This window comes from Phodopus roborovskii, unplaced genomic scaffold, assembly GCF_943737965.1.
Source record: "Phodopus roborovskii unplaced genomic scaffold, PHOROB, whole genome shotgun sequence".
Lineage (NCBI taxonomy): Eukaryota > Metazoa > Chordata > Mammalia > Rodentia > Cricetidae > Phodopus > Phodopus roborovskii.
In genome coordinates this window covers 12,535,439-12,554,334 of record NW_026125278.1, presented here as the reverse complement: position 1 = coordinate 12,554,334, position 18,896 = coordinate 12,535,439, and the positions used below count along the sequence as shown (strand labels likewise).

Sequence of the window (18,896 nt, the reverse complement as noted above, 5' to 3'; positions counted from 1 at the left end):
GAGGAATTTCCCTCTTTATGCAGTCCTGTGTGAGACCTGAAGAGAGATTTCCCGTTGTTTTACAAAGTGTGCGTGCACTGCACTCTCCCACACTCCCTCTCTCCAGAAGCTTCACTTCTTAGCAAGTCACCTGTTTCCGGCCGGCCACCTCCACAGACACTTCAAGTTCCTGCTGCATCAGATGCTTGGCAATGTGTGTTGTCACATCCACGTCTGTCTGCAGATGAGAGACAACCCAGTGTACAACCCGGGAGAAAATACATGGAGGTTTGCCCTCATCCAAGGGTTGAAAGGGCAAATTATCCCGATCAAACTCTTTCCCAGCAGCCAAACAGCTGCGATCAGGGTCCGGTAGGCTTCTGTGTGGCAGTGGCCTCAGCCAGGGTGGAAGATCACGAATTCCCACCCCATTTCTGTATTAACCATGTGTCTCCAGCTCAGTGGGTGAATGTGTGCACAAAAGTCTAACTGCGTTGAGTCCCGGGCCTGGGCCTGGGGGAAGCCCTGTGCAGAGTTGTGATTGCATCTCTCCTTGTCAGTAAGCTCAGCATTGGGGTTGCTTCTTAGGAAGCCACCAGGTGCTACAAGAACGAGCATATAAATGGAGAAAGCAAGCCCTGGGGAGGGGACAGTGTGACATGTGGTCACAGGTTGGGTAAGTTGTGTTGAGTTGTAGCTTCTGGCCTTAAGCTATTTCCTGTGCAACACTAACTGGTAAACTGACTGCTATCACTCCTGCCTACACCACTGTGTTGAAAGGGTTCTGAATTTGTGTTCTGCTTTGGGGGAATGGTGCTGTGGATGGTTAATGATGTCTGAGAAGAAGAGGAGGAAGCCATCGGGTAGCTTGCTGAATCTGGGGATGATAATGGCGGATTGATAGTCATTGCTGTCAGATGTGGAACACGCTTCAGCCCAGGAAGGGGGTACAGCCCAGCTTCATAGAGCAGACGGTGTCATCCTGAGGATAAGGAAGAAGTTTCCCAAGAGAAATGAGCTGGGAAGAGAGAAGGATCCCCATGGGAAGCAGGTGTGCATTTACAGAAGGGCGTTGGTGATGGTGAACTGCCTACCTCATTCTGTGTGTTCCTTTGTCAGGCTGACAAGCGAGGAACAGATTCAAATTAAGATGCCCACAGTCACATGGTGATTACATGGAGGCAGTGCCCATGGCAAGCTACTCAGAGGGCAAGGAGGGAGGATGAATTGGGTGGGAGTTTGGACTGCTCAGCCTGAGTTGTCCTTAGGCATCCAGCATGACATGACAGGAGAGCTTTGTAAATAGTACATGGGCTGACCTGGGGCGATAAAAATTGCTCAGCAGTCCTTGTGCTGGAGCATAGACATGGTATAAGTAACACACAAATATGCTTTAAGTTGCACAAGCAACTGGTATTAATGTCAATGCAGCATTAAATCTACACTTGCTAACCAAACTGTCTTACTTAGAAGTTTCAACTATCCTTAGAACACTACTTGTTATTACCAGGGGACCCATGCTTGACTAAGCTCTACTCGAGTTCTGGTGAAAGGCCATTTAATATGTGTGTGTCACTCTGCCAAGGTAACTTTGATCTGCTAGAGGGTGGTGTGTATTCTCCAGGGATGCTGGGAGCTGCCAAATTTATTTCTATATACAGGGATATTGGAGCATGCCTGCTTGCCATGTTCAAAGGGGAAGGGACTTTTCAGTTTTGTTTCCCAGCATCGTATTGATCGCTTTTCTGGCTGCTGTGACAAAACACCTGGACAAAGCAGAGTCCAGGCTTCACCTTGGCTCACGGTTTGAGGGTGCAGTCCATCTGGGGAGAAGACTTGGCAGGAGCATGAGGCAGATGGCCACACTGTTCCCGGTCAGGTCACACAGGCTAGTGAATGCTGTGTCAGCTTGCCTTCTCCTTTTCATTTAGTCTGGGACCCCAGCCTGTGGGGTAAGGCAGTACAATGTTGGAGTGAGTCTTCCCACCTCAGATCATCTATAAACTCCTTCACATGCCCTGTGATTTATCTTCTGAGTGACTCTCTTACAAGTAAGGTTTTCCCCCTGCCGGTCGGGTCCCACAGCTACGCCAGCGGAGAGAGGGGCTGGCCTTCTTCTCTGTCCATCCTCCATCTTGGATCTCCTTACTACTTCCTCTATCTTCCTTGTCTCCTAGTCCCGCCTATCTTGCTTTCCTATTGGCCAACAGTGCTTTATCCATTAACCAATAAGAGAAACAAATTTACAGAATGACATCTCCCATCATCTCCTCTTTTCTGTCTAAAATACAAAGAAGGGTTTTAACATTAGCATAGCAAGATATATCACAAACAATTATCAAATAAGAATCACAGTTAATAATATTTAGTTCATTAACATTTAGCAAGATTTAAAGAAAATATTTCATCATCTATTCTATCTTTGTGTGTCTAAAGTCTAAGTAACTTATCTTTAATCCTAACTAATGAAAACTATAACCATAACTATCTGTCTTCAACTCCTTCAAATACCACAGAAGGATTGTATATAAACTCTAGAAATAACAGAGACATCTCACTGCCTGGTCAGTCATGTAAAATTCTTCTGTAATGTTCCATCCTCAGACCATAGGCCATAGTGTATCTAGCAGATTCTTCAACAAAGCAGGAATCTTTAAACTGTCTACCTGTATTGGCAGTTTGTCAGTCTCTTTTCTCTGTGTCCAGCAGACTGTCTGGCAGACTCTTTCATGAAGCAGGAACCCTGCAGCAATGTCCATTTTGAATCAGCAGTCACTTTCCTGTGGGTCCTGCATGTCCAGTTTATACAGCATAAAGTCAAACAGTCCAGACAAGAGCAGTATCTTGTCCAACTGGTTAGTCTTGCCATATTAAAAGCAAACTCCATAACAAATTTCTTCAATGTCCATCTTCCTTTCTGATGCAGGTGGTGTTGCCAGGAGCAATTATGTCTCAATGTTAAGAAAACCTCTAAGCCATTTGTAATGCCATATTCTGTAGGTCTTTGAAAGATTTGAAGAATATTTATCCATCTTTTATATATCTGTATATAGAAAACCCAACTAACTTAACTATAACTTTTGACTATTATAGGTAATTATCTATAATCTGTACTAAATTATATATTACATTTTAAATGAGCTATATAATCACAATACCTAAACAAGAGGAGAAATATATTTATCACAAAATTGACCTTAAATTTGTATCAATAAATGAAAATCCATTCCAAAACAAAGTATTCATATCTATGCCATAATCCCTTTTTTACCTTTAAAAAGAATTGGCTGTGATCATTAACCATTTATAACCAAGCCCAGTTAAATGAAACCAAACATTTATAAACAATATTTAGGAATTTGGGCGTTAGGAATTTGGGCGTCGTTCTTTCCAAACTACTTCCTGCTGGTAGGGGGCGCTGTCATGGGGATCCTAAGAAGATGCAGAAATTCTGGCTGTAATCTGCAAGGCTGTCTTGTCCCAATTGTTTTGAATGTAGGATCACCTGTGACTCTGTTTCAGCAGGCCTGGCTTGATCAAACCACATTAGTCTGGGAGGAATCCACAGCTTTTCATTTTCTGTGGAAACAAAGATAGAAATCCTTTTCCCCAGTAACTTGTCCTTAGACTTAAATTTTTGAGTCAAAGCATGTTTAAAATATATAAACTGGATTGATCCAGCAGCATTTGTTTTAACAGTTGTTGTTATTTCCTCAGCAGTCAAAGGATACAAAGACAATATAACGGGTACAGTATCCAGATTCTCTCCATCTTTACTTGGCTTTTTTATTACTCTGTTTCTTTTTACTTCTATTTTTTCATTTTTTGAGACAGTGTTTCACTGTGTAACTCTCATCTGTCCTGGAATTCACTCTGCATACCAGGTTTACTTTGCAACCACAGAGATCTGCTTGCCTCTGTCTCCCGAGTGCTAGGATTAAAGGCGTGTGCCACCACACCCAGCTCCTGGCTGTATTTTCAATACCATTTTATTCCTTTTCTCCCAAGCCTACGTATATTTTAGAACACACTGTAAACCTTTAGTGCTTTTTCTTAATATGAATCTGCCTTTACTGTAAATCTTTATCTATTTCTGGCCACGAGTCTTTATCTGTTAAACAACAACATTGTTAAAATGAAAGTCATAGTTGTGTTAGCTGCAGTCTGTTCAAGATGTCTGCGGGTAACTTTATCGCCAGCAGTGAGAGCTGTGCTCATTGCCTTGGTCGACACTGCCATCCAGCAGCATGCTGCCGGCTTGGAGATGTGGTCACTGCCATTGCCAGCTCTCGTACACACCAATGAAGTGTTAACAGGGCTTCTTAAAAGCCTTGCAGATTTTTGCCGCTTATGCTGAGTAAGGAAATCTCCCTTAAAGGAGCCGCGCAAAGCAGAGTCCAACCCAGAAAAATGCTGTTACCAAGAAGTCTTGCTTATCACTGTTCTTTTGTTTCTAAAATGTTTTCTTAAGCTTTTCTTAAGTGGAAGTTCTTCAGTCCGAGTTGGACGCCAGTATGTAAAGTTTTTTTCCTTTGCCGGTCTGGACCCACCACCTCGCCAGCCCCAAATAACACACAGAGACTCTGTAGTTGATATAAAGCTGTTGGCCAGTTACTCGTTTCTTATCGGCTAGCTCTGTCTTAATTACTAACTTAATTACTGTTAATGTAAGTTCTTCCATGTGGCCAGTATGTTAGAGTAAGGTTTTCCCCCTGCAGGTCTGGTCCCACAGCTCCGCCAGCGGAGAGAGAGGCTGGCCTTCTTCTCTCTACGTCCTCCATCTTGGGACTCCTTACTACTTCCTCTATCCACCTTTATTCATTATCCAATAAGAGAAACATTTACAGAATGACATCTCCCATCATGACTCTAGCTCCTTTCAAGTGGATGAAAATATCAAACCTCACACAGCACAGTTTTCACATGGAGAAAATGGTTTACATAGTCCCTGTCATCCTGTCTTCAGGGGACTGACTGTGGTGTGTCTCCTCTGGGTATCGGGTGAAGAGTATCTCACTTCCCTTGGAGAGGAGGAGCATGGTGGTTGTGGGAACTATGCTACACCATGATACTGCATATTTCATTGACTTCTAAGGTGGGTCTCACTTTTTGCATATCTGTGATTTAATATTCAATGCCATTTTTGCCGGGTTTCAGCTGGGAACCAAGTTAAAGTCTTTCAGATTAGAAGGGGGTGATGGATGGTGTGACATATGCTCGCCCAGGGCCCTTTGAAAGGCGTTGATCATTGAAATTATGCAAGAGCCTTCAAGAGAATCGGCTGTGGTTCGTCTTTATTGGAAGGGTTATTTTTCTTCTTTCTTTTTGATCTTTCCAAAGGGCAGATTTACTTCCAGACTGTTTCAGCTCTGGAGGAGAGACCGCCTAGTATGATGGCCCTTTGTGGAGGTCTCTCCTCAGATTCAGCACAGCTTTTTCTTATTGTGTTCAGTGTGGCCATGACATAATAGCCTACCTTTGATTAGCACTGTCTTGTTGCTAGGAAGCATCCCGAAGGCTTTTCATATTTAGCCATTCCTTTAAATTTCATCTTGGATAGGTGCTGCTATGGAATAGTATTTTTAATAGGCAACCATTTGTTCCATTTGTTTATGCTGTGGAATATTACTTTAACTGTGTAACGCTGTGTGGCAATTGTTTATGCTGTGGAATATTTAACTGTATAAAGGTGTGTTACATTTGTTTTTTTTTTTCTGCATTTGCTTAACAATGTAAGGATGTGTGTTTAATTATGTAAGGATGTGTTGCATCTGTGTTACTTTGCCTGCCTAAGGCACCTGATTGGTCTAATAAAGAGCTGAGTGGCCAGTAGATAGTCAAGAGAAAAGATAGGCAGGGCTGGCAGGCAGAGACTACAAACAAGATGTCTGCGCTCCAGAGGAGAATGAGAGAAGGCAAGAACAAGGGCCATGCCTGGGGAAAGAAGCCAGGCAGCTGCCAGACAGACAGACAGACATAGAGAAGCAGTGAAAAAAAAACTTAACAAGTCCTGAGACAAAATGTAGGTAAAGACAAACAGGTTAATTTAAGTTAAAAGAGCTAGCAAGATATAAGCCTAAGCTAGATGGAGCATCCCATACTAAACAAGTCTCTGTGTCATGATTTGGGAGCTGGTGGTAGCCTAAAGAAAGAGCCTGGTATGAGCTCCTCTTATTTGCTCCAATTTCAGATGGTAAAATGGGCATGAGAAGCCTAAGCAGGGTGGCCAAGGCTCTGTGTTGTAACTCCTCCATCCTGAGTCTGTAACTAGGTCCCTCTGAAAAACTATTTTCATCGTGAAAAGCTCTGGCTGTATTGCCTGGCATGGACTGGGCACAGGGCAAACTGTAGCGTCCTCTCCCCTAAGAATGCAGACAATTGCCCCCTGTTTGTACAGTGGACTCTGTTACCCACCATCCAGTCTCCTGGGGTAGCAGAGTTTGGGAAAAACCACAAATTCCTGTGAGTCACATAGAGGAGACTGCTCGGAGTGAGCAGTCTGCCACTGACAGGTCCGCTCACTGTCTGTTCACTGAAATGCCCTCCCCTCCCCACTGCGCCTCACCCCCCCACCATGTCCCTCTGTGATTGCACAGCAAGCTCCAAAGCTCCAGGTGGGGGGAGAGGAAGAGGCTGCTGGTGAATTTTCCCTTTGAGGGAAATCCATTTCTCCTTATGTAATCTGGATATTTTCAGATAATTTAGCTTTCTGTCTGTTGAGAAGACAATGGTGTCCCCCCCCTCCTCCACCCCTTTTTCCTTTTTCTCGGATACCTTCTGCTCAGTTGAAGGCAGCATGCTTGGTGCTGCCCTGTGAGAGGCATTCATTGCTCAGGCTTCTTCCGAGTCCTCTGTGAACGCTTGATGGCAGAGTTAACGCGAAGTCTTTCCTTCAGCTTCTTACCCAGTCTCACCTGACTCATTCACACATCAGGAGCGGGCAGGGAGGATGGAACGAGAGGACTTTACATCGGAACCATCTGAACGGAGTTAAGTCTGCGCTTGAGGAGATGGGGATGGTGGGAAGGTACAGGTGTGATCTGGGCAGCAAGATGTGGAGGTCAGGGCCAGAAAGTCGCGTGCAGTAACGTACCCGCTGTGCTTGAGGAGATAAGTTCTGCACAACGTGAGGTTGTGTGGATCAGTTAGTGATGGCATCATTGTCAGGCAAACACGTTTGGGTCATTTTGATGGTGCTTGGCAGGACTTTTGCCACGAGGGTGCATGGATCAGAAGAGCTGTGTTCTCTGAACGCCTGGAAAGCACGTGTGGTTTCCTACGCGACACTCGTCCGGTGTAGTGAGAAGATGAGCCGCTCTCTGTGGAAGCCAGGTGTAGATGGTGAGGTGCTGAGACAGAGCAGAGGGTCCTCATTGATCGCTCCGCCACCTTCCATGGTCTGGGCCAGAGCTCCTCTCCCCCTCCGTCAGCGCCAGGGACACACAGGGGCTCAGTCAGGGCTGGAGTGTTTTTCCCGAGTGTACAGAGTTCAGTGGAAAGTAAGGCCCTCACGGCCACCTGCCTCTGCTTCCCTGCTCCTCTGGTTGGAAGTCTGTCTCTGCCCAGCCACAGCACAAGCCTTTGCTCTTGGCCGCCTTCTTTCTCTTACTTGACATTTGCATCATGCTAACACATACTAGTGGGCAAATGCTGGGGGCAGGGGGATGAAGTAGGAAGGGCATTAGTTCAAGGCCAGCCTGGGCGGCACTTTGCTGGGGTGTAGCTCGGTGGTAGAGTGCTCACCTGGTGAGCAGGAAGAGCCTCCTCATAAGGCTGAGTATGGAGGTGTGTGCCTGTAATGTCCTCACCCAGGACGCTGGGGCGGAACTATGCACAGGAACTTAGGGCTGCCCTCAGCTGTGTAGTGGTAATTGAAACACTGTCTTGTGAATGTGACAAGGGCTTGGCAAATTTCAGACACTGTGCCATCGAACAAGATGGATGATGGGGGTGGTGACAGACAGACTCACGGAGGGGATGGCGATAATGGAGGGACTCACAGGGCCCTACACCTGGTGGAGAGCTATTGGAAGTTGAAGTTTTCCAGGGACAGACAATTGGTTTTCTCTAGGGATATGGCCTCATATGGTTTGGCCATGTTCCAGTGGACAGGTCTGTATCTATTATGCTCTAAGGGCATAAAGAAAAGATTGGGAAGAGTTTGTAGGGGATTTGGGAGGAGTTAGAGTGGAGTAGAGGGTAGATATGATAAAAATACACACACCACATACACCACACACACATGCATACACATACACACACACACGCATACACACGCATACACATACACACACAGACACACACACACCGTACACACACAGACACACACACACCACACACACACACACACATACACACACACACAATTAAACTTGTTTGAAAAACCTAAAGGTGTTTTCCCCCCAAAGGGGAGGGAAATTAGGAAGATGTAGACACATATTAATAGTTGTGAGGATGCTTCACTGTGGTTTGAGCTCAGGTCAGAAGGATGTATGTGTGCTCATGGTACCTTTAACTCCTCAGTAGGTTTGGTACATTCTTCCCATATGAAGCCTCCTTTGGAGTGAACCCAGACAAAAGCAGACTTCTGGGGAAAGCTGTGGCCATGTATGTTTGGTCCTCTGGGCCTTGCTGTCTACACAAGTCAGTTAATGGGGGTGGTACCCTTGATCTCTCTTTGGCCCCGGGTTTGCCTTCTGTATTTGGAATTCCTGCTGACTAAATCTGTCTCAGGTAGTGCCATGCTGACAAATTCTTAACTGTGTGTGCATGTGAGTGTGTGTGCGTGTGCGTGTGTGTGTGTGTGTGTGTGCGCATGTGTACACGTGTGTATGTGTGGTGTGTGGTGTTTGTGTGCACGTGTGTGTGGTCTGCGTGTGTGCGTGCGTGTGTGCGTGTGCGGGTGTGTGAGTGTGTGTATACGTGTGCATGTGTGGTGTGTGTGTATGTTGTGTGTGTGGTGTGCGTGTGTGCGCGTGTGTGCACGTGTGCGTGCACATGTGATGTATGCGTGTGTGATGTGTGCGTGTGTGTGCACGTGTGTGCATGTGTGTGTCTGTGTGTGTGGTGTGTGTGTGGTGTGTGTGCACGTGTGTGTGGTGTGTGATTACTGGCCTGAATGAATGTGTTGTTCCTTTTAGCTCTGCCCCCGTTGTCTTTGTTGAGATGGGAAGTAATGGATTTTCACTGAACGATTCCATGGAGACCATCCTGGTTGATAGCTTTCCGTCTTCCTCCTTGTCTTCCTGTTACCCCGTCCCGCCACACCCCTTCTGGCTCCAGACTTCCTCTTTCCATCCCTCCTCACCTGCATTCCCCAGAGCCTCTTCCCCCATTTCATGGACCCTTTCCTGTTTCCCAGCCCATACCCTGATGCCCTCCCTGCCCCCCACTAACAAAACCCTTAGAAACTGGGATTTGCATATTGGATGTTTGTCTTTCTGAGCCTGGCCTCGTTTTCCTGCACATTTCATAATTTTCTTTTCTTTATGGCTGAATAAAATTCCAGTCTGTATATGTACTACATTTTCATTATCCATTCATTTGCTCAAGTATATTTTATTTGTATGTGACCACCTAGCAATTTGCCTTCTAGTAGGGTCCTAAGTAAGTAAAATAGTTAAGGGGTTGTGGAGCTGAGGGGAGAACCCATCCTACCCATCCATCGTGCCTACGATAAGACAAAGGGTGCCCAGTGTCTGGTAGAACAAGACGGTTACTTTATTTTTCCAGGGCTCCCTTGTAGCTGCCTTTGTAATACTGGGAATAAAGCCAGATTTAGGGAAAATGAATTAAATATGTCCACAACTGATGAATTCAAAGTAAGTATAATTGCTGTGTTTCATGTCAGTCTCTTTAATTTTTCCATATGAATTAGATTATTTGGTTTGCTGACACGACGTTTTAAAACTTACTTAGGGCTGGTACCAGCTCTTAACATTTCCGAACCAGCTCTCTGAGAGCATCCCTGTTGGCTTGAATTGTTTGGTGGCTTGAGTGGGAATGGTCCCCACAGGGCCGTGGATTTGAATGCTTGGTCATTAGGGAGGATTAGGAGGTGTGGCCTTGTTGGAGTGGGCGTGGCTTTTTGGAGGAGGTGTGTCACTGGGGGTAGGCTTTGATTCTTTCAAAAGCTCCCCCCAGGCCCAGTGGCCCTCCTCCTGCCACCTTCAGAGTCCTGGCTGGAAGTGTCAGCTACCCTGCCTGCCTGCATGCTGCTGTGTGTCCTGCCATGGTGCTAGTAGACTAGACCCCGGAAACTGTAAGCAAGCCCTGGTGAAGTGCTTTCTGTTGTAAGAGTTGCCTTGGTTGTAGTGTCCTTTCACAGCAACAAAACAGGGACTAAGACAAATGGTAAAGACTTGGTTAATCCACACACCGAGCTTGAGCTCTGACACTAGAATAGGATCTCAGTTCCTGTGTTCACCATTCTGTTATCTGTGTCCATGGTGGGCCACTCAGCCTCGGGCCTTGATTGCTTGTCTCCACAGCACCTCTAGAGGGAGCATTCTAGAATCTAGCCTGACCCTGTCTGCCTTGCGCTCCGACCCCAGTTGTGTCTGCAGTCCCCTGAAGACACCTTAACCTGCTGAACGAAACACTTGCTCAGGCCCTTTCTGACTCCAGCCCCTCTTCCTCTACTTACCACCATTAAATTTATTCTCAAAGTCAATATCTCTCTTCCTTAAATTGCTGGGGTTTTTTTTTGGGGGGGGGTAGAGTGATGGCTCAGTGGTTAAGAGTACTTACGGCTCTCACAGAGAACCCGCATTTGATTCCCAGCACCCACATGGTGGCTCACAACTGCCCATAACTTCAGTTCCGGGGAATCTAACACGCACTTCTGGTCTCTGTGTGTGGGTGGCTCCTGCACAGACTTGGTCCACATAACCTCCATGCATGCACACATATAAGTACATAAAAAATAGGTGTGTGTGTGTGTGGGTGTGGCTGTGTGTATGCATATTCACGTCAGTGCAGGTTCATGTGTGTAGGCGCAAGTGTGTACACAACACATGCACATGAAAGCCAAAGGTCAACTTTGGGTGTCCTTCCTCTGGAGCTACTACCATATTGCTCTCTGTGTGAGTGTACCCATGTGTAAGTAGGTGTGGTGTGTGTGTGCCTGTGTGTGTGTGTTTCCTATATGTGTATAAATGGAGTTCTTAAATGGTCTAAATAACCTGGAGATATAGAGGAAAATATATCAGAGAGAAGGAGCAAGCCAAAGCCACCTTTACCTCATTAACTTCCCAGCGAAAAAGAGAGCTCCCACCTATATCCTCTCTCCGCCCCGCCATCTTACTTCCTGCCTGTCTGTACAGACCTCCAGACATCTATGGTTGGCTAATGACCAGCTCCATCCTCTGATCTTCAGACAAGCTTTATTTGTGCAAGCAAGATATCAGATGTTTGTAGTCCTGTGGGTCTGTGTATAGAGGTCTACATCTGGTGTCTTGCTCTACAGGTTTCATCTAATTTTTTTGAGACAAGATCTCTCTGCTCTCTGGGGATGTTACTGTCTCTACCCTGCCCCCAGCCCCTTAGCTGGGATTATGGTGCCACTATGTCCAGCTTTTACTGTGGGTTCTGGGAATCTGATCTCAGTCAGGCCTCCAAGCTTACATAGCATGTAGTTTACCAACTGAGACATCTTTCTAAAAGCCACCTCAGTTCCTTCCAAGACTGGTTCTGTCGCTGGGACCTTAGGTGCCGATTTGTCCCTCTATCAATCTTACCAGAGCTTGGATTACAAAGTACATATCCCGGGCCCCCATGTTTGCAAAGCAAACAAGTAAACCTATGCACCTATTTTCCCAGCCCTAAATCTTTACCTTATGGCTGATTTTATTTTTTAAAGATGTATTCATTCATTATATATACAGTGTTCTGCCTGCATGTATCCCTGCAGGCCAGAAGAGGGCACCAGATCTCATCATGGATGGCTGTGAGCCGCCATTTGTTTGCTGGGAACCGAACTCAGGACCTCTGGAAGAACAGCCAGGTGCTCTTAACCTCTGGGCCATCTCTCCAACCCCCTAAATCTTTACCATATTAAATATTCTACATCAGCCTCCTGGATTTCCACTCACTGTTAATTTCCCTTTGCTAGCCTTGTTTGCTCTTCACGACTCTTGTACTGATAACATCCTGAGGCTGCCCTCGACACTGTACCGTCTGCTCTATGATTTTAAGTTTGTTGAGCATCTTGTCTCACGATGACATTCCACCCTCTTATTGCCGCTCTCCTGACTGCTACCCAGCATAAACCGAGTGAGATCCCCCCCCCAAGGTCTCTGTCCCTTAGCCAGTGGGATCTAAACAGACTATTGAGTCAAATGGAAGGTTTCGCTCGCACGCTGCTCTTCGCTAAGTCATCGTCCTGCAAGTGGCCTGAAGATTTGTTTATCAGGAAGCCACGTGGAGCTGGACAATGGTGAAAAATTGAACTCCGTTGACATGTTTCAACCCGAGAGAAGAGTTTGGCATTAGATGTGATCACAAAGAAGCAATAGCCAGGGACAAATCAGGCTTTGAGGTGACCGGGCACTAAGAAATAATCCGATTGGCACTGCATTTTAAATTTATTACTACTCAAATTTCAGCGTATGAAGAAAAATGAACACGCCTCCTGAAATGAGGAGTTAATCATCACGTAGTATTATTTAAAAAGAAAAACACACCTTTCCTCAGGTTGTCACTTACGAAGAAATGGACTTGAAAAGATGAGCAGCTGACTCGGTTAATAAAGTCTGTATTGCATCATAAAAGGTTAACTCTATGAAGGAAGGATTAAAAATGTCACTTAATGTGTCTTGTGAGTCCAGTAGGTACACAGACCTCTGGGACTGTGTCCTTTCCCTCCGTCACGAACTTTCCATGGGGTCTATTTTGAAATGGACATTTCTGCTATAAAGTCTGATAAAATCCAGAGAGAGAGAGAGAGAAAGCAAATGTCACATTTTCTGATGTAGATTCCTGAAGTAGCAGGGGATTAAATTCTAAATGTCTCAGCTGCTAAAGGCCCCTTCAGACTTTCCCCAAATGAGGAACAAAGAAAATGAACCTGCCCTAAAGTTGTTCATCAGATCTGCTTGGGCACAGTGGCATCCTCTTGAGCTGGTAAGGATAAGTTGCCCCAAGTAATTCAAGTGTTTGCAGCTACTTAGAGTATTGGAGAACAATGTCTCCAGTCTTTATCAAGCATTTCACACGTCCTAATGAGTGCTCAGCCACTAGCTAATTAATATCCATCAAGAATACAACTGTTAGGAACTGGTAAGCTGGACCTGTCGGTAAGGTGCTTGCTCCAAGCATCAACACCTGAGTTTGGTCCCCAGAAGCCATGTAAAAAGCCAGGTGGCACAGCACGAACCTCTCATACCAGTACTGGTGAGAGACTGCAGCGATGGGAACACTCTGGGGCTTGTGGCTGAATCTGAAGCTGAATCTGCAAGCTCTGCATTCAGTGAGAGACTTTGTCTCACAGAGTGTGGGGAGTGATTAGGTAACACGTCCTGTGGAACCTCTGGCATCTGTGTGCATGCATACATACACAAATACATGGTGTGACCTCTGGCTTCCTTGTGTATGCACACACACAAACACACACAACATTCAATCACATGCTGTGACCTCTGGCTTTTGTGTATACACACATGCACACACACACAATCACATTGTGTGATATCTGGTTTCTGAGTGCTTGCACACATACAGGCGCGTGCGCACGCGCGCGCACACACACACAAATTTAACAACTAATAGTTGCAACCTCTCAATGCCTTCCACTTTTAAAGAGTTCCTTGTTGCCTGACTGTGCTGAGTCCTCTGTGGACCCCGCCTTAGGGGAATGGTTGTTTTTATGTTGTATTCATTTCGTGCATCATGAAATTTCTGTTGAACCAGCCTTTTACACCCTCCACTGATAAGTGCCCACTTTTGTCTTCTCAAGTCTAATTGGCGGTTGCTTTATCTTGAGCTGTTCTGATGCCCTCGGCCACACCACTGTCTGTGACTGATCTGAGTGTGGATTGTCTCATCATGGTGGAGACCAGCACAAAGCAAATGCAGGATACATTGTTTTCTGGTGTTTAGTGTAATCTCCCAACATAGTGTACATAGCAGCCTTCTTATCAAATGACCTGAAGGTTCTGACAAGACGATGTCCCAGTCAATCGCTCCTGCCTGTGGCTGGGATGCTCACACTGGCTGTCTGTCCTGCATCCATTGGGGACCCTAGCTGGATGGTCTCAGCTCAGATGGGCAAGGCCAGAACTGTCCCTCTTTAAGAACAGTAGACTTCCCTTCCTCGGGGCTCCTCAGCCGCCTTGTTTGACGCATGATATTTAATTGTCCCCCTTCCTTACCAGCTCTGCGGACCCTTTGGAGCCTATTCTGCCTGGTTGGATTCATTTTCTCTCTCAGAACCTTTCCTAGTCTACACTGGGTATGAACTCCGAGGCGCGGCTACATTTATGTGTGTCGTGTCCTGAGTATCTGTTCTCAGTTCACGTCTCCATACCCTTAGTGTCTCCTGCATGCTCGCTGCGTGAAGCTGTGTGTGCCACGGAGTGTCTCAGCCGTGGTCTTCACTGTGGCCACGGCGGAGGTGACTGCTGGAGAACTCACATTTGTTTGTATCAGGTTCTGTTGTCCTTGCCTTGCAGAGCTTAAAGCTCCACCTTCTCAAGTGAAGTTTCTGTGTGCTCTGCGTCAGCGCTGTTGGGTTGCTTTCTTGCCAAGCAAGAGTAGCATTGCAATGGACAGAGAGAGAAAGGACCTGCTCACTATAACATGACGGCGTGGACCTGGAGGTCTGAGCTATGTAAAGAATGCCCCTGAGCTGACCCATTGGAATGCAGTTCCAGGAGCAGCACAGATGGAGGCCCTGGCTTTCCACCCAGGAGCTCCTCTTTGCTCATTATAGCCTTCCTGTGATGGCCCCAGGAGACAGATTCGGATTCCGGGGGCACAGGCTCTTGCTGCTGCAACTTCATCCTATTCTGAAGTTTCCCTCAGAAGCTGTTGGTTTACTTTTGTGCATTACACATGTGTCGCTGTTGAGCTGTTGTGGTGCATTAGGAAGGGCCCTCCCCGCCTTTGTCCCCAGACACCTAGCCCTGCACGTTCACCAGAGAGCCTTGCTGGGACCGGGGGTAGACAAAGGCACAGATCACATCTGGGGCTGCTGGTTTGAATGTTGACACAGAGAGGTGTTCTGAGCTCTTACTTAGTGGGTAACTGACCTCTTCGGTTTTATTTAGCCATCTCTTCTGGTTCATGGCCCTTTACTCTTAAGATCCACGACTTCTTTTACGCTGTTACTGTGGCACATCACAGGGTTGTGGACATAATGATTCCACAGAAGACCGAATTAAAACGTTCCTTCATGATTAGAAGGTTCAATGAGGTAAGGCTGTGGTGGTTAGTGGGGAGATAAGGATGCCAGGGAGGCAGAACTCGGGGGACTCTCGGGTGATTAGAAAATTAGCCTGGCTAGACAGAGGATGTGGGTTTTACAAATGGCAGCAGCTGCGCAGCGAGGGACTGAGAGGTGGCTCTGCTGCCTTGATTGAGCTGTGGCCCAGGCCCTAGCATGTCTGCTCTGAGGTTTCTTTTCTCCCTTGAGCTAATCGCACCAGGAAGTAAGAGGCCTCCAGCCCAGCAGGTGGAAGGCCAGTCATCCTCACAAGCTCTGGCTACTTCAGCTTGGAGCCTGCTCAGGGGTCAAGCCCAGTTTGGGGCCATCGGGGTGTGTCACAGCAGCTCTGCCGTGAGTCTGTTCAGTGTGCCTGGCCTGGTTTTGACTTTCTCTCTGACTGTGGCTCCTGAACTTGTGGTCCACAGAGAAGAACGCCCAAGGGCTGGGCCACCTGGCTCTCTGGGTAAATTACTGGGGCCATGCTGGTTTCTACAGGGTCAGCCCCTGCCATGGAAACCGAGGGTCTGGAGTCTGGCTCACTTTTCCCCCAGTGCGGCAGCCTCCATGCTTGGTTTACACACTGGACCCCAGCCCCCACTCCATCCTCAGTGCCTTCCTTATTCCTCCCCGTTCCAAGGTACCGTCTGCCATGTTGGATTACGGCGTAGCTTCCATCTTTAGAAAAACCCAACAGGTGAACAACAACAGGAAGTCCTTGTTGCTTTTCGTCATCTCCCAGACTCGCTTGGTGCCCAGAGGGGCCCTCCGTAGCCATCACTCGTGGCCGCCGCTTTCCTTCCGTGTCCTGCACGCACAGAGAGACTGGTTGGGCCCCACAGATAACCCACGCTCTCTCGTTTCCTTGCCTGTAGCTTCCATCTAGAAAGATCTGCTCACACGCTCCTACCAATCAAAGCATGCATTTCATCAAGCCCCATCTTAGTATGGTTCACTGCCGTCTCTCACCCCAGCCAGATGCCGTTGCCCCAGCTTTCTCCTTTCGAAGTACATTCAGGGAAATGCTCTGAGGCTGTGCCGTGCAACCTTCGCTCTTCTGGGGAAGTTTCCTGTTGATGGAAACGTCTAGAAACAGGCCCAGAAGTGTGAGACAGGGAATGCAGCTGGGCCATTCAGGTTGTGAGGGAATCATGCATGCATTTCCCTCAAGTGTTTGCAGTGTTTGCAGTGATTTAAGGTGCAGTACTATGCAGAGGGCGCGGATACGGGGAGCCCTGTGACAAGCATGTGGTAGGGAAAGAAACCACCGTAACGTAAATACAGCGTGAGAAAAGTAAACGTGCCTTTGAGACAATGGTTCTCCACCTGTGGGCAGCCCCTTTGGAGGCTGCAAACCGGATATACACACATTAGGAAATAGCAACAGAGCTATGGTTGTGATGCATCGATGAAAATAATCTACGGTCGGGGGTCGTTGCAACATGGGGACTGTGTGGGAGGTTGCAGGTAAGGAAGGTGAGAGGCTCCCCTGCCTTAAGCAAAGGGGGCTGAGGAGACCGGCAGGTTGGCGGTGGGGAGGGAGCCGAGGAATGGAGAAAGGGCTCCTGTGGTCAGAGATGTCTCCTTTATGGAGATAGTGGGTAAGGAGGGAGGCAGAGGAGGAGGCTCAGAGAGGGTAAGAGAAGTTGCTGCCACCTGCTCACCAAATGATGGCTTTTTTCTTCCTCCAAGGGAGATACCCTGAAAGACAGAATTCATTGATTCTTCCGAGAGAGAAAGGGACAGCCACACCCACCCCACCCTGCCCACCCCTCCCCCATCCCCACTCCAGCTCCCTCCTCTCCCTGACCTGTGACTGCTGCGGGCTGAAGGTCACTCACTGTCCTCCCCTTTGTCCCCTGCTGTTTTACAGAAGAAGTCCGTGCTCGTGGTGAGCTTCATCGCCCTGTGCCTCTTGCTGCTAGCCATGCGCCTCATCAATGACATGAATTTCCCTTTGCTACTGAACTGCTTTGGACAACCTGAGACAAAATGGATCCCACTGTCCTACACATCCAGGCAGCCTCTTCGAACTCACTATGGATACATAAATGTGAGGACCCAAGAGGTAAGAGCTGAGAGGGTTACCTGGGAGAGTATCCATGGCAACTGTTTCCAGTAGGCTCAAGATGGCTTCCGAGCCATTACCTACCTGCTCTGTCCCACTGAGATTCTTTGGGTCCCTGACAACATTTTCTGTTTTGCTATTCTTAGATACTTCTGACACGTGTCTAAAATCTTTCATCGCCTCCCACATCAAAACACGAAATCACTGGCTTCCTCGGGAGTTGCAGAAGCAATTACCTGTTTTCCTGGTGGTGTGAAGTTTAACATACATATCTTTCCGTTTAGATACTCGGGTCGGCGGCCACCAGCTGGAGAACTGACTGGCTTTATTTCCTGTAGGTCACCTGTTGGGGACAGCTCTTTATAGAATTCGAGAAAAGCATTTGTCGCTTTATAACTCTGTCATCCTTAGACCTAGAGCTAAAAATAGGGCCAAGCTGAATTTTAACATTTGCAGTGGCTACAGAGATAATGGGATTTAGCATCTTTCCGAATTTAAAGGGGTTTAGATCCTGCCATTGCTGAACTTTTAAATCTTCGTAGCCAATTGGTGTCCCAGGTGAGGGTGGCTGAATATTGACAGCCAGGGAGAGTACACTGGGCTGTAAGGGTGTGTGTGTGTATGGGGAAGCCAGCGACACTTTGGGGATGAGATCCTGGGGCACTGCGTACACTTTTTAGTTTGCCAGTGAGGTGAAGTCTCTCGCTGATCTAAAGCTCACCACTCCCGCTAGGCTGACTGACCAGGAGTCCCAGGACCCCTCTGTTTCTGCCTCCCTAGTGCTGGGACCACAGGCCCAGGCCACCAAACCAACTTTTTATTTGTTTATTATTTCTGTTTGATAATTTTATGCATGTGTGCATTTTGACCATGCCACTCCAGCTTCACATACTCCTTTTGAAAACCCGCCAGATACTAGAGATTTGATAAGGTGCATGCCAAGGCCGCCATGAGTTCGTATGTACAGTGGCTGTGTTGTGTGCAGAGAGCGTCTTCACAGCAGTCCAGGACTGTAGCGTAGGTGCTCATGCTCACAGGGAAGTACGTACTCACAGAGCCAGACGCCCACACTTAGCTTTAGAGTTTGGTCTCATAAAGTACAGAAGGGGAAAAACCCTCGAGCATAACGTGAAGCATGCAGAGGTAGTGAAACTATTCCCACAGCCGTTTCCATGGGGACGGGGTAAGCGGGAGGCACATCGGTGTGGATGCGAAGTCCAGGCCTGTTTGCAGATGTTGGTGACACAGCCACAGTCCATCCGGGCGTCACATCACTGAAGAGAATTTGGGGAACAAGATCCTGTTGGAGGGTTCCTTTATACACACCCGGAGAGGGCGCCGGGCAGCCCCTTTGGGGACAGTGGCATGCCTGAGCTGTCCTTTGTGTGTGCTCTTTGAACATTGTTTTTGTATCTCCTGGATTTATAG

General features: G+C 47.3%; 1 protein-coding gene across 1 annotated transcript in view; it reads left to right on the top strand.

Annotated features, from left to right (window-relative positions):
- The window catches only part of St6galnac3 (ST6 N-acetylgalactosaminide alpha-2,6-sialyltransferase 3), a 474,031-nt gene that overhangs the window by 175,387 nt on the left and 279,748 nt on the right, over nt 1-18,896 (top strand). Inside the window, exon 2 of the mRNA XM_051195601.1 lies at nt 17,274-17,468. Within this exon, the coding sequence (XP_051051558.1) occupies nt 17,274-17,468 (195 nt within the window). The remainder of the gene's footprint in view (nt 1-17,273; nt 17,469-18,896) is intronic.